The following is a 27,062-nucleotide window of genomic DNA, read 5'->3' on the forward strand; positions in this document are numbered from 1 at the left end:
GATGTTTTATGGAAATTATTTGGTCACCATTATGGTGATTAGTGTTTCATTTAGTTGAGCAGTTTGACTTTAAACTAAATTTCAATCTTTGTAACAGAGTTTTGCCATAACACTTTTTTTTTGCAAAGAAATGTGATCTTGTGACATGCATCATACAGTTTGTTGTCAAGTTTTAAAGATCAAGCTCACCAATCTTATACTGAACAAAAGCAGTTATTTGTTTTTAAGTAAATTGATCATCAATGTGAAAATCTTGGCACAAATTAAACAGAATTTAGATTTCTTAATTTTTTTTTGGGGGGGGGGGTATTTGGACACACAGACATGAAGAATCAGCATATGAATCTCAACAATGGTGACATGTTTTTATGCCACAATGCATTCTGGGAGCCGGCCAATTATAAAACTCATGGCTCCCAGCATGCATTGCAGCATGAACCATGTCACCATTGTTGAGAATCATATGCTGATTCTTGATGTCTTGCTAAAATAATTGCTTCTGTAACTTTAAAAAAAAAATAAAACATCTAAATTCAAACTCTGACCCGTGGCAAATATATATATACACTCACACATTTGGTCACTGAATGAGATTAGTAAATCATTCCATTTCGTTATGAAAACTATATGAACTGATTTGCTTCTGGATTCCATTGTAACTAAGTAAGTATAAAAAACACTGTTACCATCACTGCTCTGGAAAAAGCCAAGTCAAACTGCCCAACTAAAGGAAACACTGATCAGCATAATGGTGACCAAACTTTTCCATAAAACATCAACATCTAAACCTGTTAATTCTCAATAAGAGCTTATGTAGACGAACAGTATGACAGGAATAACTGTGAAGTTGTTTAATCCTCTGCTGAGATCTTCAGAGATATAATGTCTTCTTTTATCTTCAGTTGATTTCATCTAAGGCTATGGCTGAAGTCAGTTGTAGATCTTGTGTTTCTCTTTCCTTCAGTGATTATGCTCATTATCATCAGGTGTTCATCACTAATGGTTCAATCACCCCTTAATTCATCTCTTAATTATCTCATTAACTTTAACACGGCTTCAGTGTTATTTTAACTCTCTGTGGAGTGGGACCAAATACACTCTGAGCAGTGTTGCTTTAACACTGGGAATTTTGCTGTGTAGTAATTCAAAAAACTGCCGTAAATTGCTTTGCCATGTCAAACAGGAAGTAGAAACATTTTCGCGCATGCGACATATCGTGTTTCCGGTACGGATCGAGTAGTGACAATACCCACTAATAAACCGTTCCATTTAAATTTTTCTTTGGCTCTTTTATATTTTTCCGCGCCGTGGTACTTCATAATAGCCCAAAAAAACACAACCCGCGGCTCCATAACTTTTCCCACAACTCCTTTTTTAAAATAGCCCAATTGTGCGGGAAAACCGTGACCCTGGCAACTATGTCAGCATATCAGTGATAGGAAAAGTGTTTCTGAATGACAGATCCTAATAATGACATGTACATGGAGAAGAGAATGTTTAAATATGTTAAATAAATGGAAGCTGGATCAACGTATAAAGACTTTGAATACAACATTTAATCTGTCCAATTTTTTTTTTATTGTATGTCTACAGGGAAGTAATGGCTGCTGACAATAGATTATCAGGTGGTGTTTTACTGTAAAAACATCTTTACATCTAAATCAGTGCTTTACATTTTTGTTGTCTAAGAGCATCATGTTGAAACTTGAGAGAGGAAATATCAGTAGCATAAAACAATAAGATATTTAATCATACATATGAGACAAAGTTGCTCGAAGGAGATATGTATACTACTTTGTGTATGGGCTAGGTCAGATCTGGCCCAGAGGATTTTTGCTGTATGGGTATATAATTAGGCAGCGGCTATTTACAGGTGAAAATAACATTTTCGTAGCAATATATGAAGTGAAGTGAAAATAGTAATATATTTTATTTACTCCATGTAAAAGTAGTTATTTGCAATATGTGTAAATGGTAATTAGATATAGTTTATTTTGACAGATATACTATTTGCACCTCAGTATTGTTGTATATAAACAGGATGCAATAATAACATTATTTTGAGAGTGTAAATGATTATATTTATTAAAATTATTAAATGTTTGCCGCCTTAATGGGACAATAGAAGTCGTCCATACACCCTAACCCTACCCAATAAATGGTTTTATTTTTATTAAACATTTCCATTTTTATAACATTTTCTTCATTTTAATTGAAAGTACACAGCAAAAACTCCAGTGTCTCCTCAGAGTTCATTTGGCTCCAGACTCAAGAGTGTTAAAAGTAACTCTGAAGAAGTGTTAAAGGTAATGAGATAATTAAGAGATTAATTAAGTGATGATTGGCCATTAGTGATGAACACCTGATGATAACAAGCAGAACCAATGAAGGACAGAGTCACCATTTTTAAGTCACCATTATGGAGATCAGTGTTTGCTTTAGTTGGGCTCTTGACTCTTGGCTTTCTAACATTAGTTATTTTTTCTGTCTGCTTTAACTGTGTGTTTTGGAACGAACATTTCGGCAAAGAAAGCACAGAGAAAATATGTTCAGAAGTTAGTGATGTTATGATTAACATAATCATCATTTAGTGACTAAATCAACTAATATCATTCTGAGACAAATTTCTAGCTATATGGGGGCATGTGTTGATTTTACATTATTGATTATAACAGCTCTGTGAAGATAATAGGGTGAGATTCTGCACAAATAAAGATTTCAAACTACTTTGTTGCGTTACACACTCACAGACATCAACAATCAGTGTATGAATCTCAACAATGGTGACAATCAGCATCTCAGAAAGAAATCACTAATTCAGTTCATCTTATAATTTATGCATGCTGCAATGCATGCTGGGAGCCATGGGTGAGTTTTGATTGGTGCACCCAGAATGCACTGCAAAAGCCTTTTGATGGCCACCATTGCTGAGATTCATACACTCATTATTGATGTCTGTGTGGCTGAATGACAGAGAGATTCAAAACTTATCTTTAAGAACAGAATAACTTCAAAAAAATCCCTCTGATTATATTGTAAACACCAGATCTTATGCTGTAGAATCACAGAGCTGTTGTAATCAATAAAGTAAACCTAACTCAAAGATTGGGCTCTAAATGGCAGCAGTGATTCAGCTCATGAGGATTATGTCAAAACATAACCATCAACACTTGGTCACATTTTCTCTGCACTTGTATGGCTGCTTTAAAGGAGCCACGCAAAGACAAATGTTATAAAGTCAAGAGCCCAACTAAAGCAAACACTGATCTCCATAATGGTGACTTAAAAATGGTGACTCTGTCCTTCAGTGATTCTGCTTGTTATCATCAGGTGTTCATCACTAATGGTCAATCATCACTTAATTAATCTCTTAATTATCTCATTACCTTTAACACTTCTTCAGAGTTACTTTTAACACTCTTGAGTGTGGAGCCAAATAAACTCTGAGGAGAGTTAATTTAACACTGGAGTTTTTGCTGTGTAAATCCCTGTCCCCATGTGATTGGTGATAGGAAAAGAGAGAGAGCGAGCTCTGCAAAAAGCGGGTTCGAAACCTAGATTGCGTCAAAGCCTAGATCTTTGAGCCTTATGCTTTACTGACTACACTACTGAAGACATTGAAATATGCCTGTGATCTTTTTTTTTATCTTTTTTTGTAATCTTTTTTTCAAACAGGCATTGTTAGGCAGAGCAATTTGCACTTGGTGTAAATAGACATTCTGATATAATTAAATGACTCAACTTTACAAATGATTATTCTTTCTTTCTTTTTAACCACTTTGCCTTAGTTTTTGCATCTTTTTACTGTGGCCTAGTTCTAAAATAAACAGTGAAATGATCAGAAATTTTATCATCACGGACCTGGACATGAAAGATATCAACATCTCTGCCCAAAACCAGATCCAGGATCCCACCGTTTTTGTGTGTTGGCAACTTAGGATCCCTATTAAAGTCATATATCTGACAGTTCAGTCTAAAGATTATTGGGCGCAGAAAATCGATATTCTCGACATGGATATTAAAATCACCAGCCACAATGATACTGGTGTACAAACTGCATGCCATTTTCAAGAGTGCATGAAACTCAGCAATGAAATCAAAGAACTTCTGATGATTTTTTGGACTTTCCGGTGGGTGATACACATTTATGAACAGAATATCTTTTTCCCACTTATCATGCTTCAGAGCTGCGGCCACATATTCAAATGTTGTGCTGAAGCCAAGATTAATTCTTCGACCTTGCAACACATTTGAAAACTGAATAGCAACACCTCCCCCTCTGCTACCATCCCTGGACTGTTGATAGAACTGGAAGTTTGGTGGCGAAGCTTCTCTAAGGACTTTATCTGCAATGTCATTTTTTAACCATGTCTCTGTTGTGAGAAAGACGTCCAGGTTATTTTCTGTAATGAGATTTTTGATACTGACACTTTTTTGTGCTTTTTTGATTGAACGAACATTGAGCAACCCCACGCTAATTGTAGAAGGATCCTCTGTCTCTTCCTCGCTGTTTTCCTCCTGCTGCACAATTTCTTTTCTTTTCTCGCTGTTTTCCTTCTGCTTTGCAATTTCTGTCAAATTTTCCCTGTGAATAAAACAAGGGAAGGTACCATTAGGATGTAGAAGAGTCAATGGCATCCAAATGTCAAAAAGAATTTTAAAATCTTTTATTAAATATTGTCAGAAGATTCATGATTAAGATTAATTTAAAAATGTATATTTTGATTAATAATTTTTACTAGATTTGGAATTCCCCTGGGGCCTGTTTCAATAAGGAGCCTCAACCAACTCTGAGTGTAAACTTGAACTCTGACCTACCCTGAGATGGAAAACGTCTCGGTTACGTATGTAACCCTCGTTCCCTGAAGGAGGGAACGGAGACGTACGTCAGAACTGAACCGACGAATGGGATCTTACCTTAGAGACCAATCCTACTTCGAGCATCTAACAACGAGCCAATGAAATTTGGCATGCGATCACGCATTCCACGCTCCGCCCCGCAGCGCGGGTATAAATAGGAAGTGGAATGGTAGATCAGCGCTTTTTCTGCTGAGGAGCCGAAAGGTGACCGGACTCCCAGCGGAAGCACAGCATCTGGCGACGGGACGTACGTCTCCGTTCCCTCCTTCAGGGAACGAGGGTTACATACGTAACCGAGACGTTCCCTTTCAGTCGGTCACGTTCGACGTACGTCAGAACTGAACCGACGAATGGGATCCCTATGGAAAACGCCAGGATGCTGGCCCTTCCAGCGTCCTGCTTGAGCGCACTGCACCGTCTAGTATGGTACGGAAGTCAGGGCTCCAAGCAGGGAGTACAGTCACTGCTGTTTCTGCAAGACCCACTCAGAATGACTATTGGATAATGCTGGGGAAGCGTGCCTACCTCGTATTTGAGAGAGAGGGTACGCTGCGGGGCCACGTCCTTCAGGGAAGGAGAGGTGGCAGAATACACATAAGGACTAACCTGGCAGGGTAGTGCAACATATGGCAGTCTCTGGGGTGGTTCCAGCCTGATTGAAGGGGGGAAAGAACACGCCCAGAGACGACAGGGAAAGACACGGGGCTAGCCCGAAGGGTAGCTGATACTGTGGAAGAATACACATATGGGGTTGCCGTGAGGGAACCGCTACATATGGAACCCAGCCTACAGCCACGTTTCACAAGCATACGGGTGCAGGCCTGGCGTCAGACGGTCCGCAACGTCTGACACCGGAGGGGTGACGGAGGAGCTCGACAGGGTTAGCCGGTTTCCCGGGGAACACAACTGGAGACAATAGACGCACGTATCCGGCCCAGAGGGCGGGAGTGGCGTTTCGCAAGCCGACACTTAGAACGGGCACTTAGCGCTCCTGGCCACTGGGGGCGAGGATGCGGGAAGATACCGGCTCTACACGTAAGCTATAGAATCTAGCAAACGTGTTAGGTGTCGCCCAGCCCGCAGCTCTACATATGTCTGTCAGCGAGGCGCCTTGAGCCAGCGCCCAGGAAGAAGCAACACTCCGAGTGGAGTGAGCTCTTACACCGAACGGGCAAGGCACGTCTTGGGACTGGTAGGCCAAGACTATAGCATCCACTATCCAGTGGGCTAACCTCTGCTTGGAGACAGCCTTTCCCTTCTGCTGGCCTCCGTAACAGACGAAGAGTTGCTCTGAGGTCCGAAGGCTTTGGGTCCGGTCAACGTAAGCGCGAAGAGCGCGGACCGGACACAGCAAAGCCAGGGCTGGGTCTGCCTCCTCCGAAGGCAGCGCTTGCAGGTTCACCACCTGATCCCGGAAGGGAGTGGTAGGAACCTTGGGCACATATCCGGGCCAGGGTCTCAGGACAACGTGAGAGTTACCTGGCCCGAACTCTAGGCACGATTTGTTGACCGAAAGTGCATGCAGGTCCCCTACCCTCTTGATCGAGGCCAATGCCGTCAGGAGCACTGTCTTCATTGACAAGATTTTCAGCTCACAAGACGCCAAAGGCTCGAAGGGAGGGCTCTGAAGTGCTCGGAGCACTAGAGCTAAGTCCCAAGAGGGTATCGAGGATGGACGAGGAGGATTTAGTCTCCTCGCACCTCTGAGGAACCTGACGATTAGGTCGTGCTTCCCCACGAACTTACCTTCTACTACATCATGGTACGCTGCTATTGCTGCAGCATATACCTTGAGGGTGGAGGGAGACAGCCTTCTCTCCAACCCATCTTGCAGGAAGGAAAGCACGACACTGATCGAACACCTTCGGGGGTCTTCCCGGCGGGAAGCGCACCACTCAACGAACAGGTTCCACTTCAGCGCATAGAGGCGCCTCGTAGAGGGGGCTCTAGCTGAAGCGATGGTGTCTACGACAGCTTGTGGTAGTCCATCTAGAACCTCCGCGTCCCGTCCAGGGACCAGACATGAAGATTCCAGAGGTCTGGACGCGGGTGCCATAGTGTGCCCCGTCCCTGAGAAAGAAGGTCCTTCCTCAGGGGAATCGGCCAAGGAGGGGCTGTCGCGAGGAGTGTGAGTTCTGGGAACCAGGTCCGGTTGGGCCAATACGGCGCAACTAACAAGACCTGCTCCTCGTCCTCCCTGACCTTGCACAGAGTCTGTGCAAGAAGGCTCACTGGGGGAAACGCATACTTGCGTAGGTCCCGGGGCCAGCTGTGCGCCAGTGCATCTGTGCCGAGGGTACCCCCGGTCAGGGAATAGTACCACTGGCAATGGGTCGAGTCCGGAGAGGCAAACAGGTCGACCTGTGCGGCTCCGAACTGGTCCCATATCAGCTGGACCGCCTGGGGGTGGAGTCGCCACTCTCCCGGAGGTGTCGGCTGACGAGAGAGCTCGTCGGCTGTCTGGTTCAGCACACCAGGGACATGAATGGCCCGAAGCGACCTCAGCTGCTTCTTTTTTTTTTTTTTTTTTTTTTTTATTATGCAAACAGACAAGTACAATATTTACAAAAGAGAAGTAAGATGCAAAATACAAATACAAGGGCCAACAAAACATAACATGCCAGTACGATGTGTGCGTGTGTATGTGTGTGTGTGTGTGTGTGTGTGTGTGTGTGTGTGTGTGTGTGTGTGTGTGTGTGTGTGTGTGTGTGTGTGTGTGTGTGTGTGTGTGTGTGTGTGTGTGTTTGTGCGTGTAACTGGTGTGGGAGTGTTAATGTATGAATAAAGAATCATGTAGGGAAGTACAACAGACATAACCAAAAAATATATGTGTATAAATAAGGTGACAACAGCAATAGTAATGGCAATATTAATAATAATAACAATATTAATGATAAATCCAATTAATTAGAAATGACAAATAGTATTAATAGTATTATCAGTAGTAGTAATGACAAACATATATACAAATATACTCTTTTCATCCGGAATGAGGGGAAGGTTAAAGGGGTCAGGAAGAGGACAAATAAAAACAATAGTAGTAATAGTAATAATAATATTAATAATGGTAGATATTTATAAAGTCATTAATAGTGATAATAATAGTAGTGGTAACAATGATTTTAATAATAATAACAATAAAAATAATTATAATAATGGTAATATTGATCAGCTATTAATAACAAGGTATTATAAAGCTTTTATACCCCTCATGGCCATGGCATAGGATAGACCTCTGCCAGAGTTGTAATGCAATGGGCTATCAAGGTGAGGTGCTGCCAGGGTCCCGAGATCCATGCCCATCCCCCAGCTGTTCCATAGATGCCACGCTGACCCTATCTTTGTGTTTTTTGTTGTTGTTGTTGTCTGATGTGTTTGTCAACTAGTGTATAATGCATTAAAACAAACATGGCGTGTAGCATGGAACCTGCCCAGTGCAAAGCCCATGCAGGCCGCCATGTCCACGCCACATTTACCCTATATATGTGCCTTTTTTTTTCTTTTCTTTTTTTTCTTTTTCTTTTTTTTTTTTTTTTTTTTCCTGATTTAAACTAGTTTTACGCTCCAAATGAATGTGTGTGCACCTCACCTAATATGTAAAGCATTAAAACAGCGCGACAACTACCAGCTGGAGGGCGACAGACCAAGGCCCCCGGCCCCACCTCACCCCCACCCACGACTAATCAGAACCGCACATGACAGGGATTAGTATGCCACAACCATCCAGGGTCCACAAGCGCAGAGAGAGATAGAGAGAGAGAGAGAGAGACAGAGAGAGAGAGAGAGAGAGAGAGAGAGAGAGAGAGAGAGAGATAGAGAGAGAATAGAAAGAGAGAGAATAGAAAGGGAGATAGAGATAGAGAGATAGAGAGAGAGAGAGATAGAGACAGAGAGAGATTCCAATATAATCTTATAAGAAATTTTATTTATTTAATAATAGTCTGTGTTGCTACCTCTTCCTGACCCCGCTCCCCCCATTATTGATGGTGTATCATTAAGGGTGGCTTCAGACAAAGAAGGTGAGTGGATTCATGACTGTTGGAAGTTAAACAGAGCTGACCAAGAAGGGTGTAATTCTGATGTATCATTTTGAGTAGAGGTAGACAAGTTTTCCATGGAGATGTACTCTATTAGTAAATTTTTCCAAGTTGTAATGTGTATGGTGTTTCTTGATTTCCAGTTCATGAGGATAGTTTTCTTGGCGATAGTTAGGGCCACTAGGAGTAACTGACTGTTTGTACTGTCTAAACTGATTATGGATATGTCACCTAATATACAGAGAGAGGGAGATAGTGGGATGTGACAACCCATAAGGTTGGATAGTGAGTCAGTAACGTTCTCCCAAAATGTTTTAACTGAGGTGCAATGCCAAATAGCGTGTAAATAGGTGTCTGGGGTGTTTTGTGTGCAATGTGAGCATGTTTCTGAAGAAAAACCCATTTTAAATAATTTCTGTCCAGTTAGGTGGGATCTATGAAGAACTTTATACTGTATAAGTTGTAAGTTGGCGTTTTTTGTCATGAAGTAAATATTTTTACAAATTTGTGACCAGAAAGCGGCATTGGGAGTAATGGATAAGTCTGATTCCCATTTAGCATTGGGCAGGCTTAATGTGTTGTCTGATTTGGATATTATTTTATATATTTTGGAGAGTAGTTTTTTGGGGGATGTTATATTAATTAGCTCTAAGATTGGAGGAGGAAGATCTAGATTAATTGTCTGAGTGTCGATTTTTGATTGAATAGATGACTTGATTTGTAAATATTCCAAAAAACAATTACTCCCAATGCCGTACTTCAGAACTAAGTGGGAAAATGGTGCCCAGTTATTATTAAGGAGGATGTGTTGAAGTTGTGTGATGCCCTTATCTACCCATGTGCGTAAGTTGAGTGGCTTCTTGTTAACTATAAAATCGGGGTTATTCCAGATCGGAGTGTATTTAGACGGTGCAAGAGGAGTGTTTGTGATTTGATGAAATTTCCACCAGGCTGTCAAAGCTGCGGCTATTGTTGGTGTTTTAAAACAGTGATGCTTTTTGATTGTCTGAGTATGGAAAGGTAGTTCTGAAATGTTAATGTCTTTGCAAATTGACTGTTCAACATCTAGCCATGTGCTTTCTGATGGGTTAGGATGAATCCATTTGTATATATTTTGGAGTTGATTGGCCAAAAAATAGTGGTAGAAATGTGGTGCTTCCAGTCCTCCTTGTGCTTTTGGTTTCTGTAGAGTAGTCAATTTAATTCGTGGGGTCTTATTTTTCCAATAGAATTTAGTGACGATTGAGTCTAGTGATTTAAACCAAGTGAGGGTGGGTAGTGCAGGAGTCATTGTAAATAAATAGTTTAATTTAGGGAGTATAGTCATTTTGATTACTGATATTCTGCCCATAATGGATAGTGGTAGATTCATCCAGCGGTACAGGTCATCATTTATTGTTTTCAGTAATGGTGTAAAGTTGAGTCCAAACAGCTCTGACAGCCTAGGGGAAATATTAATGCCTAAGTATGTGATATAGTTGGTGCACAAAGGAATAGGTGGTGTCTGGGATGTCACATCCAAGCTGTTGGAATGTAATGAGAGTATAGCAGATTTACTCCAGTTAATCGAGTATTCAGAGATATTTGAGAATGAATCAATGAGTTTAATCGTTTCTTGTAGTGATGATGGAGGATCTTGTAAATATAGCAATATATCATCAGCGTAAAGACTAATTTTGTGGTGCATGTTTATTGTTTGAATTCCTTTAATGTAGCTGTTTTGACGGATAGCTGCTGCTAATGGCTCAATGAAAATGGTAAATAATGAAGGTGAGAGTGGGCATCCTTGTCTAGTCCCCCGTTGTAGTGTGAAGGTGCGTGATGTTAATCCATTAGTGATGACAGTGGCTGAAGGAGATGTATATAGAATTTTGATCCAATTAATGAATGACTCCCCAAAACCAAACCTCTCTAATGTGGAAAACAGGAACTTCCAATTGACCCTATCAAAAGCTTTTTCTGCATCGAGACTAACTATGATGGTTTTGGTTTTTTGAGTTGATGAATAATGCATTAAGTTAAATAGTCTACGTGTGTTACTGGATGAGAGTCTACCTTTGATGAAACCGGTTTGATCTGGATGGATTATAGATGGTGTGACTTTTTCTATTCTATGCGCTAGTGCTTTAGTGATGATTTTAATGTCTACGTTGATTAGGGAAATCGGGCGATAACTTGAAGGTAATGTTGGATCTTTATTTGGTTTAAGAAGGAGTGAAATTGTGGCAGTGTTTATACTATCTGGGAGTTTTGATTTTTGTTTTGATTCAGTTATCATACGGATGAAGAGTGGCGATAAAGTTGACCAAAAGTGTTTGTAGAACTCAGCAGGGAATCCATCAGGGCCTGGTGCTTTATTGTTTGGCATGAGTTTAAGGGCATTCAAAAGTTCATATTCTGATAAGGGTGCTTCAAGAGTATTTATATGATCTTTACTGAGTTGAGGCAGGTTGATATTGTTGAGAAATGAGTTGATTTCTTTCTGATCTGGGTCTTTATCGGAGGAATATAATTTACTGTAAAAATTGTGAAAGATTTGATTTATTTCTTCTGGTGAGTTGGTGGAATTCCCTGCTGTGTCTCTAATCAATGGTATTGTAGCTTTTTCTTTATTTTGTTTGATTTGATTTGCCAGATATTTACCAGATTTGTTATTATGATGGAAGCTTTCTTGCCTTAGCCTAAGAATTAGGAATTGTGTATGTTTATTGATTAATTCATTCAATTTGAGTTTATATTTTCTTAATGAATCCTGAGTTTCTTCTGTTGGGTTATTGATGTTAATGTCTTCTAGTTGTTTAATTTTTTGTTCCAATTCTACCAGTTTGTCCTTTTCCTTCCTTTTTTTGTAAACAGAGAATGAAATTATTTTCCCTCTTAGTACGGCTTTTCCCGTTTCCCACAGAAGAGATGGGGATACTTCCGGGGAGTCATTCATCTCTAGAAAGCATGCCCACTCTCGTTTGAAATAACTGTCAAAATCATGATCTTTCAGGAGAGATGTGTTAAATCGCCATCTGGTAGTAGGTTTATTTCGACTAGTTGTGTTCCACTTTAATGTTACCGGGGCATGATCACTAATTACTATTGGATGGATCTTTGATTCAGAAATGTTTGATATGATAGAATTACTGGTAAGAAAGAAGTCAATGCGGGAATATGAGTGGTGTACTGGTGAGTAGAATGAGTATTCTTTACTGTTAGGATGCTGTAGACGCCAACTATCGCCAAGACCAAAATCACTCATGAACTGTTTTATGGTTTCTGCAGATTTCCAAATGCGTTTATTGCCTAAACTATTACATTTATCCATTGTTGAATCTAGAACTGTGTTGAAATCACCTGCAATTATGACTGGACAGTTAGAAAATTTTGAAATTGAAGAAAAAAAAGTCTGAAAAAAAGCTGGGTCATCTGTGTTTGGGCCATATAAGTTACCAATTGTGACAGGGCTATTATTAATGGAGATGTTTATGATAACGAAACGTCCTTCAGAGTCTGTAATGGTGGAATTATGAACAAAAGTGATTTTTTTATTTATTAGAATGCATACTCCTCTTTGTTTTGTGTTGTAGTGAGCCGAGAATAAATGACTATAATTTGATGATTTAATATTTTTATAATCTGATTCTGATAGGTGTGTTTCTTGCAGGAGACATATGTCAGCTTGTAGTTTATTTAAATGATTAAAAACTTTGACCTTCTTTGTCTGAGAACCAAGTCCACGAACATTCCAGGTTACAAAAGTGATAGATGACATGTTTTAGTGAAAAATAGACAGAAATGTATATTACCGGTAATGTGTGGGCCTGTTAGTACTTTATATGTATTCATGTGAGTGTATATATTCGACTGTGTGTAGTAGTGTATATGTGTGTGTGCAATGTTGTTAGCAGAATAACATAAATACAAAAACAACTGACAGAATATACACAGCAGAACAGCAACAACAAAATAGAAACCATTAAATACCAACATATGGTGGGACATGGGAAGGGGGACACAAGACCTAGGTGCAAAAATATAACAACATCTAAGGTTTAAAGAAAAAAAAGAGAGAAAGAAGTGAGTGTGTTAATTTCAGTTTATGATTTATTGACTTAGGAATGTAAGTGAAGTGTCAGAAAAGCCAGGGAGTAATGTCCTTATCGCGATATAATTGTCCATCTATGTATAATTTGTCCACTGTAATGACTGCCTTTTTTCCTTCATTCATTTTCTGTTTTCGGATTGGGAAGAGTTGTTTCCGGCGTTCGAGAATGTCCTTTGGGTATTGTTCATTGAGTCCATAGTTTGTTCCTTTGAGTTGTCTGCCTTGCTTCTGAACCAGCTCTTTGTGTTTATAGTGTTCGAATTTTGCGATGATCGCTCGTGGTCTGTTGTTGAAGTTTTTGGATCTGATACGGTGGACACGGTGAAAGGTGATGCTCTGGACTGTTTCCGCTGGTAATTTGAGTTGTTTTATTATGAAGTCCTTGACTGATTTTTCGGGGTCGTCTGGAGTTTGTTCCGGGATGCCTGTAAAAACTAAGTTGTCCCTCATGCTGCGCGATTGCAAGTCCAAAATGTTTTCTTTGATGGTTTTATTTTCGGCGACAACGGAAGTGAGTTGAATGGTAAGTGCTTGAACGGAGTCCTTTAAAAAGTTATTTTCTTTAGTGAGAGTGTCTATCTGTTCTTGGCTGAATTCTAAGCTGTGTCGCAATTCCTGGAGTTCCTTGTGTATGACTTCTATAAGTGCAATCCTGGTATCAAGTCCGGTGAGTTTATTTTCGATTGAGAGCAAAATGTCGCTTACCTCAGTGCAGCACGTCGGTTTGGGTGATGTGGATGGTGTTGCACTTGGGCTGAAAGGTGACTCGGGACGAGGTCTCTTGGAGTTTGGAGTGAGATTACCTTTACTTTTCTTGTTGTGATCCGGTTTGTCCCTGTTCATGGTGCAGCAGAATGTGTTGTAGTGCGCGTCGATGTATTCTTCGAGATGATCCAGGTTGTATAATATTATAATCCGGAAACGGGAAGGAGAGAAAAAAAAGACGAAATGAAAGAAGTATGGAAGGGGAGGAAACCGAGAGAAAAAATAAATAAAACAGAATGTAGGTATTTCAGCTGGAATTGTTTACAATCTAGCAGACGGGAGCCGCCATCTTAGATCTCGCACCAGGTCTCGTGAGGTCTCGTGTTACTCCTGAACTCTCATCCCTCTCCCACCTAATTACTGAGTTTGTGACAGACCTCAGCTGCTTCTGACTCCTCAGGAGGAGGTGGCGGGCGAGTTGGAGCAAACAACGGGAGCGTAGACCACCCTGACGGTTGATGTACGCAACGGCCGTGGTGCTGTCCGTACGGACCAGTACATGCTTGCCACGCAGCGGCCCCTTGAGGCGGCGGAGTGCCAGATGTACTGCCAGTAACTCGAGGCAATTGATATGCCAATGCAATTGCGGCCCCGTCCACAGACCAGCAACTGCATGCCCGTTGTACGTGGCCCCCCAGCCTGTGGTGGAGGCATCCGTGAATAGCACAGCATGCCTGGACACTTGTTCTAGGGGCACCCCGGCCCGGAGAAACGAAGTGCTGGACCACGGGCTGAAGGTTTGGCGGCAGTAAGGAGTCACTGGGACCCGGTACTGACCGCTCTGCCACGCCCACCTCGGGACTCGGCCTTCGAGCCAGCGTTGAAGCGGTCTCATATGAAGCAATCCGAGCGGCGTGACCGCGGCTGCAGATGCCATATGCCCCAGGAGCCTCTGAAAGAATTTCAGTGGGACCGCCGTCCTGCTCTTGAACATATTCAAGCAGTTCAACACCGACTGGACTCGCTCCTCGGTGAGGCGCGCCGTCCGGTTGACCGAGTCCAGCTCCATACCGAGATAAGAGATCCTCTGTGTAGGACAGAGTTTTGCTCTTCTCTCGGTTGACCCGAAGGCCCAACTGGCTGAGGTGAATGAGCACCAAGTCCCTGTGTTCGCACAACTGGTCCTTCGACTGGGCTAGGATCAGCCAACCGTCGAGGTAGTTGAGAATCCGAACGCCGCGTTCTCTGAGCGGAACAATGGCTGCCTCCGCGACCTTCGTAAAGACGCGGGGCGACAGGGACAGCCCGAAGGGCAGGACCTTGTACTGATATGCTTTCCCCTCGAACGCCAAACGTAGGAACGGTCTGTGTTGAGGGAGAAAGACACACGGAAGTACGCATCCTTCAGGTCGATCGCTGCAAACCAATCCTGGGGACGGATGCATTGGAAATGCGTTTCTGCGTCAACATCCTGAACGGGAGCTTGTGCAGGGCCCGATTCAGAACTCGCAGGTCCAGGATTGGTCGTAACCCACCCCCTTCTTGGGCACAATGAAGTAGGGGCTGTAGAACCCCGTCTTCATATCGGCTGGAGGAACCGGCTCGATCGCGTCCTTCGCCAGTAGGACCTCGATCTCTGACCTCAAGACCTGAGCATCGCTGCTTCGCACGGAGGTGAAGAGGATGCCCCTGTACTTGGGCGGCCGGCGCGCGAACTGAATCGCGTAGCCGAGTCTGATGGTACGGATGAGCCAGCGAGACGGCCCGGGGAGACCTAGCCAGGCCCCCAGAGACCGTGCAAGCGGGACCAACCGCACCACAGACATGCCCGGGGTGGGGCAGCGAAGCGGAGTACTCTGGCCCGACTCGGGAGGCCCGGAGGCGGCCCGAAGTGTTGCCTGAGCACTCCTGGTTTGGACAGAGAGTGGGTGAGAAGGCCCGGAGGCGTCCTCGGAGCCCACTCTGCTGCCCACTGCCCGGAGGCAGGGAAGTGAAGCACTCAGCCCCGACCTGGGAGGCCCGTGGGCGGCCCGGAGTGTTGACTGAGTGCTCACGAGAGAGGAAGTGTGTGGGTGAGAAGGCCCGGGGGCGTCCTCGAGGCCCACACAACTGCCCCCTGGCGACGGGAGGGTAGGAAAGGAGTGACAAGGCCCGTGGGCGTCGCACACTGCCAACCTGACCCTCTTGGGGCCCAGAGAGAGAGGAAACTGCTCTTAAATGTGGGTACCGCTGGACTCCGGAGAGCCAGTGGCAGAACCAAAACCAGTCAGGGCCCCCCGGTCCTCCTCCGGGGGGGTGGGGGAGGGATGCGAACATTGTCTCCCCCGAGCAGCTCCTGTTCTCCCTAGCCGGCCCGTCTCAGGGCCGCGTCCCCTTGCGCTTGCCTGCCGGTTAGCGGGCCCTGGACGGGTTGGGCGTCCCTCGCGTCCGGCACCCTGCTCCTCCAGTGGAGGCTGCTGCTCGGCTCTAGCAGGGTGGAGGCGGACGCAGGAGGGGATGCCCTCGGCGACGAGCCGGCAGAGGCGCTGCGACCGACGACCGAGCAGCTGGTCGTCGGCACCCTGGTGCAACGCCTCCGTCTGCTCTTGGGCCACCAAGAACTGCTGGGCAAAGTTCTCGATGGTGCCGCCGAGGAGGCCAGCCCGACAGACAGGCTTTTCTTGCGCATATCTGTCAGGTTAGCCCCCTATTCCTGGACCACTAGTGTGGACATCGCCTGACCCAGGGAGCGTGCAGTGATTTTCGTCGCCCATAGGGCGAGGTCCAACACCGCACGCAGTTCCTGCACAACCCCTGGGCTGGGACTACCCTCGTGCGTGCAGGGCAGAGGGCAGTGAGAGAGGGAAAACAATGATACTTTTTTTTTTTTTCTTTTTTTTTTTTTTTTGTCTCATTTTTGGCCCTTTTGACCCTCCATATTTCCCTCTCTCCGATGCAGCAACTGACATCTGTCCTCTGCCAGAGCCAAAAATGAAACACTAAGCCCTTTTCTCTTTAGGATCAGCGATTCCACCTTCAACTACCAGCAGGCATGCGAGACAGTGAACGTGGCCGTCAGAACGGCACACAGCGCACTGAGCGCTCAAGCCTCTATGAAGAAGGCAAGGCGAACAATGCCCTGACGTGGTCGTGTTCTCATGAGAGAATCCGTACCACCCACGAACAGAGTCTCAGCATGCTTTTGATGCGATAGAGGAGTGGGGGCCCGAGGGGATTTACCCGGCGGGGAATCCCCACTGTAATCCTCAGGCCACCAGCGCTTATCAGCCAAAGTAGCCCTTTTCCAGTAACACTAGAAATGAACTAGATCGGGGGATAGGCGAAGGGACTCGACCTCATCTGAGGTTTCATAGTCTCGACCGCGCATCTAGAGCGCCGACTGACGCGCGCCGGTTGTCGTGACAACCACCGCTGTCAGCCGGCCGCTCGACGGCACACGGCGCGCTGAACACTCGAGCCCTTTATGAGAAGGGGGAGACGAACAACGCGCCGACGTGACCATGTTCTTTTACCAGAACATGAATCACCCACGATCGCAATCTCACATGCGCTCGTGGCCGTGAAAGAGGACAGGAAACAGTTGCATACCAGGAATACACGGTTTGAATGACATCTTGAAAAAGACGCAGGGTCAAACCGTGTTGCTCTTTTGTGAATGGAAAGCTGCTCTTTTAGTGTGCTGAAGCACTCAGGGAGATGACCGCGGCTCCACACAGTTCGTTCTGCAAGCCTGTGTGAGCTCTCAGTGATGTGTATTTGTGTGTGTGTAACGCCCAGCGAACCAACAGTTTGTATGGGAAACGCTCAGCGAACCAACAGTTTGTATGGGAACGCTCAGCGAACCAACAAGCTCCTTTAGATCGCTTGATCACTGATCAGACGGTCTCTCACTGACGCGCCGTATCACCCGCACTGGCAGACTCTCTCACTCAACACTCTTTGACTCGTAGTCAGACACTCTTCGTAGGAAACAGTAAGCACTGCTCGGCTCCGAAGTAGAAAGCGCTGATCTACCATTCCACTTCCTATTTATACCCGCGCTGCGGGGCGGAGCGTGGAATGCGTGATCGCATGCCAAATTTCATTGGCTCGTTGTTAGATGCTCGAAGTAGGATTGGTCTCTAAAGTAAGATCCCATTCGTCGGTTCAGTTCTGACGTACGTCGAACGTGACCGACTGAAAGGGAACTCTGAGGGTTTGGGTTTCAGAACAGATGAATTGAGTTTTAATGAAATGAACTGTTGTATAGTATTACAGTTTGTTTCTTTATTTTCTTGTGCTTTGATATAATTCTGCAACTGTCAGTTGTTGTTATTTGACAAATATTTGTCTTGTACATGTAAACATTATTATAATTAAGGAAGAATACTGAGAAGCACCCTGAGAGTTAAGTGCGTGTACCACGACTATGAAAAGCCACGATCAATGGAGTGCCGAAATTAGGATTCACCATGGCAACAGCACTCAACAAAAAGACGTCTGCATTCTTCCGGGTTAGTTTAATTCTTAATTAGTTTAATTTTCATGGTATTCCACAGACAAAAAAATAAGAAAAGAAAAGAATATTTCTTTGAAATATGAATGTGGCAGCAGCTAATGAAAAATAACAACATAATTAAATCAGGTAAAGCTTTAAGCATAAAGGTTTCATGGGTGTAGGTTTCATGACTCTACAAACATTTGACATATTAAATAAATATCATTAGGTGTCTATTTCAATGTGCAGCAGCTTTTGCCACGTAATCTAATGCTCTTTTTGCATAATTACCTAAATGTTTTCTGATCCAACCCATTACATTTCTTAATTAGGCTAATTAACCCTTGCACATCCTTCCAATTCACTACCTTTTCGTTACCCTTGTGGCTGAAAACAGCCACTAAATTAAACATCAAAAGCCAATGTTTTTCTAATCTTTGACATGTCCAAGACTGTGATAAAAGGTTAAAAAAAAAAATAATAATCCAGTCCACAATTACATTTTATATTGAAAATAAGTCATGTTGTGTGTGTTTTTCCCCAAAATCAATGAAATCATTTATGAAATTGGCAATTTAAGAGTTAAAATCTTTTTTTTTTAATTCAGTAGTTTTGATCAGGACTTTGAAAAAAAAAATGTATCTTACATTTTGATAGCAGTTTAATTTAGTGGCTGTTTTCAGCCACTAGGGTAACGAAACGGTAGTGAATTTTCCCACAGTGTATCGTTGAGTTTGTACAAATTTCAAAGCATTTTTCTTTGGTGTTGTCACCATAAATCATTCCATTTGCTGAAACACAGAGAAAGTTATGGCCAAATTAAAGCTACACTGTGTGATATTTTCCCCCATCTAGCGGTGTAAAGGTATATGACCATCCAGTGAATATTAGTTTCTGTTCCTCTCAATTCTGATTTAATTTTAACTCCTACGGTGGCTGTTTTAGTCCAAGATTAACATGGCAATCCCTCTCTTCACATTCGACACGGTGCCATCGAGTGTTAAAACGCGAAAGGCGAAGCTTGAATTTACGGGTATGTCCCTCTTTGGCTAATGTACTTTCAAGATGGAGGAGCAACATGGCGTTCGAACCCCTCACCCGTATCTATTTTCAATGGTATATTATAAAATTACGAGAATACATTATTACTAGAAAGACGTAAATATACATTAATGAATGAGCACATATATTTTTGAAAGAACTAAGTGTTTTTAGCTAAGAATAAACTAAAAAAGTTACACAGTGTAGCTTTAAGACTCAAAAACACCGGTGGATGAAAACGTCCCCAGGGATGCACATTTGACTTCTATTCAGGCCAGCCAAACACCAGCAAATACTCCTCGCTGCAGACTGTATTGCGGTGAGGTCACGAATATTGCGTCACGTATTTGTTAGCGCGCAAAGTGACGTTTCGTCGGTATTTAATACACATGCGCGCCGATGATGTCACTTTGTGTATTCGCGCATGCGCGAACATTCATTTTCAACTTCAATCACCTGAGGATGATGTTAGCGTTCGCTCGAAAGGTATGGATTCCATGGCAGTAAGTCAATAAGCAGTGTATTTATGTTGTTTTTAACAATTGTGTGTTTGTGTTAACAGCTTTTAATTGTAAGGAATGCCATATAGAGTGTCATAAATGTTTAATTTATTAATGTTTAACATGTGTGCCTCTAAACAAATGAATGCTTTGAAGATGTCTTAAAATAGAGCAGAAAGACTTAAATTAATGAAGTTATGTCATTGATTGTTGCATGCATTGCAAAAATAAAATGAAGTAAAATAATAAAAAATAAAAAATCCAAATTTTTGTCTTGTTTTTCCAAATAGATATTTAAACATCTTTAAACAGAGATGCATTGATATGGAATTCAAATGTAAATTGGAGTCTCAAAAGAATGAATAAAATTATAGGAATTTATGTTGAAAACAAATCAAATATCTGTCGGTGAGTAAAAACCTTTCCTTTGAAATAAGTTGATTTTTTAAGCTTTGATAGATGATATTTGTTATTATTTTAATTATAAACTCACTTTATATTATCAATTTCAAGAATTCGTATTCGTATGTCATTTCGTATCTTCAGTAAATGGATCTTGGTTAAAAAAACTTGTGAAAACTACTGGGGAACAACACTTTTTTTGCAGCATGATCAGATCGTTCTGTAAAAGTTATGTTCCTGTATGTACTGTAGGTTATGTTACTAGTTTTTTTTTTTTTGGTAAAATAAATTATATATATATCTGTCTGTCTGTCTATAATGTCTGTCTGTCTGCCTGCATGTCATGCCAGTCTGTAATGTGTCTGTCTGTAATGTGTCTGTCTGCATGTCATGCCAGTCTGTAATGTGTCTGTCTGCATGTCATGCCAGTCTGTAATGTGTCTGTCTGTAATGTGTCTGTCTGCATGTCATGCCAGTCTGTAATGTGTCTGTCTGCATGTCATGCCAGTCTGTAATGTGTCTGTCTGTAATGTGTCTGTCTGCCTGCATGTCATTCCAGTCTGTAATGTGTCTGTCTGTAATGTCTGTCTGTCTGCATGTCATGCCATTCTGTAATGTGTCTGTCTGTAATGTCTGTCTGTCTGTCTGTAATGTGTCTGTCTGCCTGCATGTCATGCCAGTCTGTAATATGTCTGTCTGTAATGTGTCTGTCTGCCTGCATGTCATGCCAGTCTGTAATGTGTCTGTCTGTAATGTTTCTGTCTGTCTGCATGTCATGCCAGTCTGTAATGTCTGTCTGTCTGCATGTCATGCCAGTCTGTAATGTCTGTCTGTCTGTATGCCATGCCAGTCTGTAATGTCTGTCTGCCTGCATGTCATGCCAGTCTTTTAATGTGTCTGTCTGTAATGTCTGTATGTCTGTAATGTCTGCCTGCATGTCATGCCACTCTGTAATATCTGTCTGTCTGTATATCATGCCAGTCTGTAATGTGTCTGTCTGCCTGCATGTCATGCCAGTCTGTAATGTGTCTGTCTGTAATGTGTCTGTCTGTAATGTCTGTCTGTCTGCCTGCATGTCATGCCAGTCTGTAATGTCTGCCTGCATGTCATGCCAGTCTGTAATGTGTCTGTCTGCATGTCATGCCAGTCTGTAATGTGTCTGTCTGTAATGTCTGCCTGCATGTCATGCCAGTCTGTAATGTGTCTGTCTGCCTGCATGTCATGCCAGTCTGTAATGTGTCTGTCTGTAATGTTTCTGTCTGTCTGCATGTCATGCCAGTCTGTAATGTCTGTCTGTCTGCATGTCATGCCAGTCTGTAATGTCTGTCTGTCTGCATGCCATGCCAGTCTGTAATGTCTGTCTGCCTGCATGTCATGCCAGTCTGTAATGTCTGTCTCTCTGCCTGCATGTCATGCCACTCTGTAATATCTGTCTGTCTGTATATCATGCCAGTCTGTAATGTGTCTGTCTGCCTGCATGTCATGCCAGTCTGTAATGTCTGTCTGTCTGCCTGCATGTCATGCCAGTCTGTAATGTCTGCCTGCATGTCATGCCAGTCTGTAATGTGTCTGTCTGTAATGTCTGTCTGTCTGCATGTCATGCCAGTCTGTAATGTGTTTGTCTGTAATGTCTGCCTGCATGGCATGCCAGTCTGTAATGTGTCTGTCTGTCTGCATATCATACCAGTCTCTAATGTGTCTGTCTGTCTGCATGTCATGCCACTCTGTAATATCTGTCTGTCTGTATATCATGCCAGTCTGTAATGTGTCTGTCTGTAATGTGTCTGTCTGTAATGTCTGTCTGTCTGCCTGCATGTCATGCCAGTCTGTAATGTCTGCCTGCATGTCATGCCAGTCTGTAATGTGTCTGTCTGTAATGTGTCTGTCTGCCTGCATGTCATGCCAGTCTGTAATGTGTCTGTCTGTAATGTTTCTGTCTGTCTGCATGTCATGCCAGTCTGTAATGTCTGTCTGTCTGCATGTCATGCCAGTCTGTAATGTCTGTCTGTCTGCATGCCATGCCAGTCTGTAATGTCTGTCTGCCTGCATGTCATGCCAGTCTGTAATGTGTCTGTCTGTAATGTCTGTCTGTCTGCCTGCATGTCATGCCACTCTGTAATATCTGTCTGTCTGTATATCATGCCAGTCTGTAATGTGTCTGTCTGCCTGCATTTCATGCCAGTCTGTAATGTGTCTGTCTGTAATGTCTGTCTGTCTGCCTGCATGTCATGCCAGTCTGTAATGTGTCTCTCTGTAATGTCTGTCTGTCTGTAATGTGTCTGTCTGCCTGCATGTCATGCCAGTCTGTAATGTGTCTGTCTGTAATGTCTGTCTGTCTGCATGTCATGCCAGTCTGTAATGTGTCTGTCTGTAATGTCTGCCTGCATGGCATGCCAGTCTGTAATGTGTCTGTCTGTAATGTCTGTCTGTCTGCCTGCATGTCATGCCACTCTGTAATATCTGTCTGTCTGTATATCATGCCAGTCTGTAATGTGTCTGTCTGCCTGCATGTCATGCCAGTCTGTAATGTGTCTGTCTGTAATGTCTGTCTGTCTGCCTGCATGTCATGCCAGTCTGTAATGTGTCTGTCTGTAATGTCTGTCTGTCTGCATGTCATGCCAGTCTGTAATGTGTCTGTCTGTAATGTCTGCCTGCATGTCATGCCAGTCTGTAATGTGTCTGTCTGTAATGTGTCTGTCTGTCTGTCTGTCTGTCTGTCTGCATGTCATGCCAGTCTGTAATGTGTCTGTCTGTAATGTGTCTGTCTGTCTGCATGTCATGCCAGTCTGTAATGTCTGTCTGTCTCCATGTCATGCCAGTCTGTAATGTCTGTCTGTCTGTCTGCATGCCATGCCAGTCTGTAATGTCTGTCTGCCTGCATGTCATGCCAGTCTGTAATGTGTCTGTCTGTCTGCATGTCATGCCAGTCTGTAATGTCTGTCTGTCTGCATGTCATGCCAGTCTGTAATGTCTGTCTGTCTGTCTGTCTGTCTGCATGCCATGCCAGTCTGTAATGTCTGTCTGCCTGCATGTCATGCCAGTCTGTAATTTGTCTGTCTGTAATGTCTGTCTGTCTGTAATGTCTGTTTGTCTGCCTGCATGTCATGCCACTCTGTAATATCTGTCTGTCTGTATATCATGCCAGTCTGTAATGTGTCTGTCTGTAATGTCTGCCTGCATGTCATGCCAGTCTGTAATGTGTCTGTCTGTAATGTCTGTCTGTCTGCATGTCATGCCAGTCTGTAATGTGTCTGTCTGTAATGTCTGCCTGCATGTCATGCCAGTCTGTAATGTGTCTGTCTGTAATGTCTGTCTGCCTGCATGTCATGCCAATCTGTAATGTGTCTGTCTGTCTGTAATGTGTCTGTCTGTAATGTCTGCCTGCATGTCATGCCAGTCTGTAATGTGTCTGTCTGTAATGTCTGTCTGCCTGCATGTCATGCCAGTCTGTAATGTGTCTGTCTGTAATGTCTGTCTGCCTGCATGTCATGCCAGTCTGTAATGTGTCTGTCTGTCTGTAATGTGTCTGTCTGTAATGTCATGCCAGTCTGTAATGTGTCTGTCTGCCTGCATGTCATGCCAGTCTGTAATGTGTCTGTCTGTAATGTGTCTGTCTGCCTGCATGTCATGCCAGTCTGTAATGTGTCTGTCTGTAATGTCTGCCTGCATGTCATGCCAGTCTGTAATGTGTCTGTCTGTAATGTCTGCCTGCATGTCATGCCAGTCTGTAATGTGTCTGTCTGTAATGTCTGTCTGCCTGCATGTCATGCCAGTCTGTAATGTCTGTCTGTCTGTCTGTCTGTAATGTGTCTGTCTGTAATGTCTGCCTGCATGTCATGCCAGTCTGTAATGTGTCTGTCTGTAATGTCTGTCTGCCTGCATGTCATGCCAGTCTGTAATGTGTCTGTCTGTAATGTCTGTCTCTCTGCATGTCATGCCAGTCTGTAATGTGCCTGTCTGTAATGTGTCTGTCTGTCTGCATGTCATGCCAGTCTGTAATGTGTCTGTCTGTCTGCCTGCATGTCATGCCAGTCTGTAATGTGTCAGTCTGTAATGTGTCTATCTGCCTACATGTCAAGCCAGTCTGTAATGTGTCTGTCTGTAATGTCTGTCTGTCTGCATGTCATGCCAGTCTGTAATGTGTCTGTCTGTAATGTCTGCCTGCATGTCATGCCAGTCTGTAATGTGTCTGTCTGTAATGTGTCTGTCTGTCTGCATGTCATGCCAGTCTGTAATGTCTCTCTGTCTGCAAGTCATGCCAGTCTGTAATGTCTGTCTGTCTGCATGCCATGCCAGTCTGTAATGTCTGTCTGCCTGCATGTCATGCCAGTCTGTAATGTGTCTGTCTGTAATGTCTGTCTGTCTTCCTGCATGTCATGCCACTCTGTAATATCTGTCTGTCTGTATATCATGCCAGTCTGTAATGTGTCTGTCTGCCTGCATGTCATGCCAGTCTGTAATGTGTCTGTCTGTCTGCCTGCATGTCATGCCAGTCTGTAATGTCTGCCTGCATGTCATGCCAGTCTGTAATGTGTCTGTCTGTAATGTCTGTCTGTCTGCATGTCATGCCAGTCTGTAATGTGTCTGTCTGTAATGTCTGCCTGCATGTCATGCCAGTCTGTAATGTGTCTGTCTGTAATGTCTGTCTGCCTGCATGTCATGCCAGTCTGTAAGGTGTCTGTCTGTCTGTAATGTGTCTGTCTGTAATGTCTGCCTGCATGTCATGCCAGTCTGTAATGTGTCTGTCTGTCTGTAATGTGTCTGTCTGTAATGTCTGCCTGCATGTCATGCCAGTCTGTAATGTGTCTGTCTGTAATCTCTGTCTGCCTGCATGTCATGCCAGTCTGTAATGTGTCTGTCTGTCTGTCTGTCTGTAATGTGTCTGTCTGTAATGTCTGCCTGTATGTCATGCCAGTCTGTAATGTGTCTGTCTGTAATGTCTGTCTGCCTGCATGTCATGCCAGTCTGTAATGTGTCTGTCTGTAATGTCTGTCTGTCTGCATGTCATGCCAGTCTGTAATGTGTCTGTCTGCCTGCATGTCATGCCAGTCTGTAATGTGTCTGTCTGTAATGTCTGTCTGTCTGCCTGCATGTCATGCCAGTCTGTAATGTGTCTGTCTGTAATGTCTGCCTGCATGTCATGCCAGTCTGTAATGTGTCTATCTGCCTACATGTCAAGCCAGTCTGTAATGTGTCTGTCTGTAATGTCTGTCTGTCTGCATGTCATGCCAGTCAGTAATGTGTCTGTCTGTAATGTGTCTGTCTGCCTGCATGTCATGCCAGTCTGTAATGTGTCTGTCTGTAATGTGTCTGTCTGCCTGCATCTCATGCCAGTCTGTAATGTGTCTGTCTGTAATGTCTGTCTGTCTGCATGTCATTCCAGTCTGTAATGTGTCTGTCTGCATGTCATGCCAGTCTGTAATGTGTCTGTCTGTCTGCATGTCATGCCAGTCTGTAATGTGTCTGTCTGTAATGTGTCTGTCTGCCTGCATCTCATGCCAGTCTGTAATGTGTCTGTCTGTAATGTCTGTCTGTCTGCATGTCATTCCAGTCTGTAATGTGTCTGTCTGTAATGTCTGTCTGTCTGCATGTCATTCCAGTCTGTAATGTGTCTGTCTGTAATGTCTGTCTGTCTGCATGTCATGCCAGTCTGTAATGTGTCTGTCTGTAATGTCTGTCTGTCTGCATGTCATGCCAGTCTGTAATGTGTCTGTCTGTAATGTCTGTCTGCCTGCATGTCATGCCAGTCTGTAATGTGTCTGTCTGTAATGTCTGTCTGTCTGTAATGTGTCTGTCTGCCTGCATGTCATGCCAGTCTGTAATGTGTCTGTCTGTAATGTCTGTCTGCCTGCATATCATGCCAGTCTGTAATGTGTCTGTCTGTAATGTCTGTCTGTCTTTAATGTGTCTGTCTGCCTGCATGTCATGCCAGTCTGTAATGTGTCTCTCTGTAATGTCTGTCTGTCTGTAATGTGTCTGTCTGCCTGCATGTCATGCCAGTCTGTAATGTGTCTGTCTGTAATGTCTGTCTGCCTGCATGTCATGCCAGTCTGTAATGTGTCTGTCTGTAATGTCTGTCTGTCTGCATGTCATTCCAGTCTGTAATGTCTGTCTGTCTGTAATGTCTGTCTGTCTGCATGTCATGCCAGTCTGTAATGTGTCTGCCTGCATGTCAGTCCAGTCTGTAATGTCTGTCTGTCTGCACAGCAAAAACTCCAGTGTTAAATTAACTCTCCTGAGAGTACATGTGAGACCACACTCAAGAGTGTTAAAGTGTTAAAATAAGAGTGTTAAAGTAACACTGAAGCAGTGTTAAAGTTAATAAGATAATTAACTGATTATTGGCAATTATTGAAGATACCTGATGATAACAAGCAGAATCACCAAATGAGAACATCACAATTCACAAGTGGACATATTTTCCATTTGTAATTGCAAAGCAACTCACAGACAAAGTGTGTTTATCCAAAAATCATAAAAACAAAATTAACAGATAATTAGATGTTGATGATTTATGGTTCATTTGAAGTCACCATTGTGGAGGGAAGTGTTTGCTTTAGTTGGGCTCTTGGTCCCCGTACGTGTGTTAGCGTTTCTGAGGCTGCTGTAACTGTGTGTGTGTGAAACACAAGAGTTTTGGCTGAGAAAGCAAAGCTAAAGTGACATCAGGTGTTGTCAGCTCCTTGTTGATGATAACTAAATCATCAGAAAATGTGCATCTGATATTATTTTTTTATTTGCTTTAATAGTAATTTGTTTATAGCCTCTGTAGTATTGGCACCAATAGCCTTATCCTGAAGGATGATAAAGTACATACACCCAATGTTTTGAGAAAATATTTCCCATGATCACACACAGACATCAAGGTTTGGCCTAAGTTTCACAACAACGGTGACACAAAAACGCTTCCTGCTGCAATGCATGATGGGTGGCTTCGTAGTACAAAA

General features: G+C 43.3%; 2 protein-coding genes across 4 annotated transcripts in view; both read right to left on the reverse strand.

The window, feature by feature from the left end:
- Window positions 1–3,419: 3,419 nt before the first annotated feature.
- The window catches only part of LOC137084987 (uncharacterized), a 66,255-nt gene continuing 42,612 nt past the window's right edge, over window positions 3,420–27,062 (reverse strand). For all 3 annotated transcript variants that reach the window (XM_067451544.1, XM_067451545.1, XM_067451546.1), the window contains one exon: window positions 3,420–4,585. In XM_067451544.1, the coding sequence (XP_067307645.1) occupies window positions 3,802–4,585 (784 nt within the window). In that variant the 3' untranslated portion in view covers window positions 3,420–3,801. The remainder of the gene's footprint in view (window positions 4,586–27,062) is intronic.
- LOC137085202 (uncharacterized) lies at window positions 5,296–15,140 on the reverse strand. The gene is made up of 3 exons (XM_067451768.1): window positions 14,133–15,140; window positions 6,617–7,360; window positions 5,296–5,424 (listed from the first exon to the last, which is right to left on the reverse strand). Exons 1-3 carry the CDS (start codon window positions 15,138–15,140, stop codon window positions 5,296–5,298), a joined length of 1,881 nt encoding a protein of 626 aa, XP_067307869.1.

This window comes from Pseudorasbora parva, chromosome 8 (genome assembly GCF_024679245.1).
Source record: "Pseudorasbora parva isolate DD20220531a chromosome 8, ASM2467924v1, whole genome shotgun sequence".
Classification (NCBI taxonomy): domain Eukaryota; kingdom Metazoa; phylum Chordata; class Actinopteri; order Cypriniformes; family Gobionidae; genus Pseudorasbora; species Pseudorasbora parva.

What these genes read in the sequence shown, in the direction of transcription:
- LOC137085202 (XM_067451768.1), bottom strand. Translation starts at nt 15,140, where the DNA reads ATGCATCCGTCCCCAGGATTGGTTTGCAGCGATCGACCTGAAGGATGC. An exon ending in AGGAGTCAGAAGCAGCTGAG is followed by an intron (nt 7,361 to 14,132) that starts GTCTGTCACAAA and finishes GAAGCAGCTGAG; the next exon opens with GTCGCTTCGGGCCATTCATG. An exon ending in CAATAGCAGCGTACCATGAT is followed by an intron (nt 5,425 to 6,616) that starts GTAGTAGAAGGT and finishes CCTTCCCTGAAG; the next exon opens with GACGTGGCCCCGCAGCGTAC.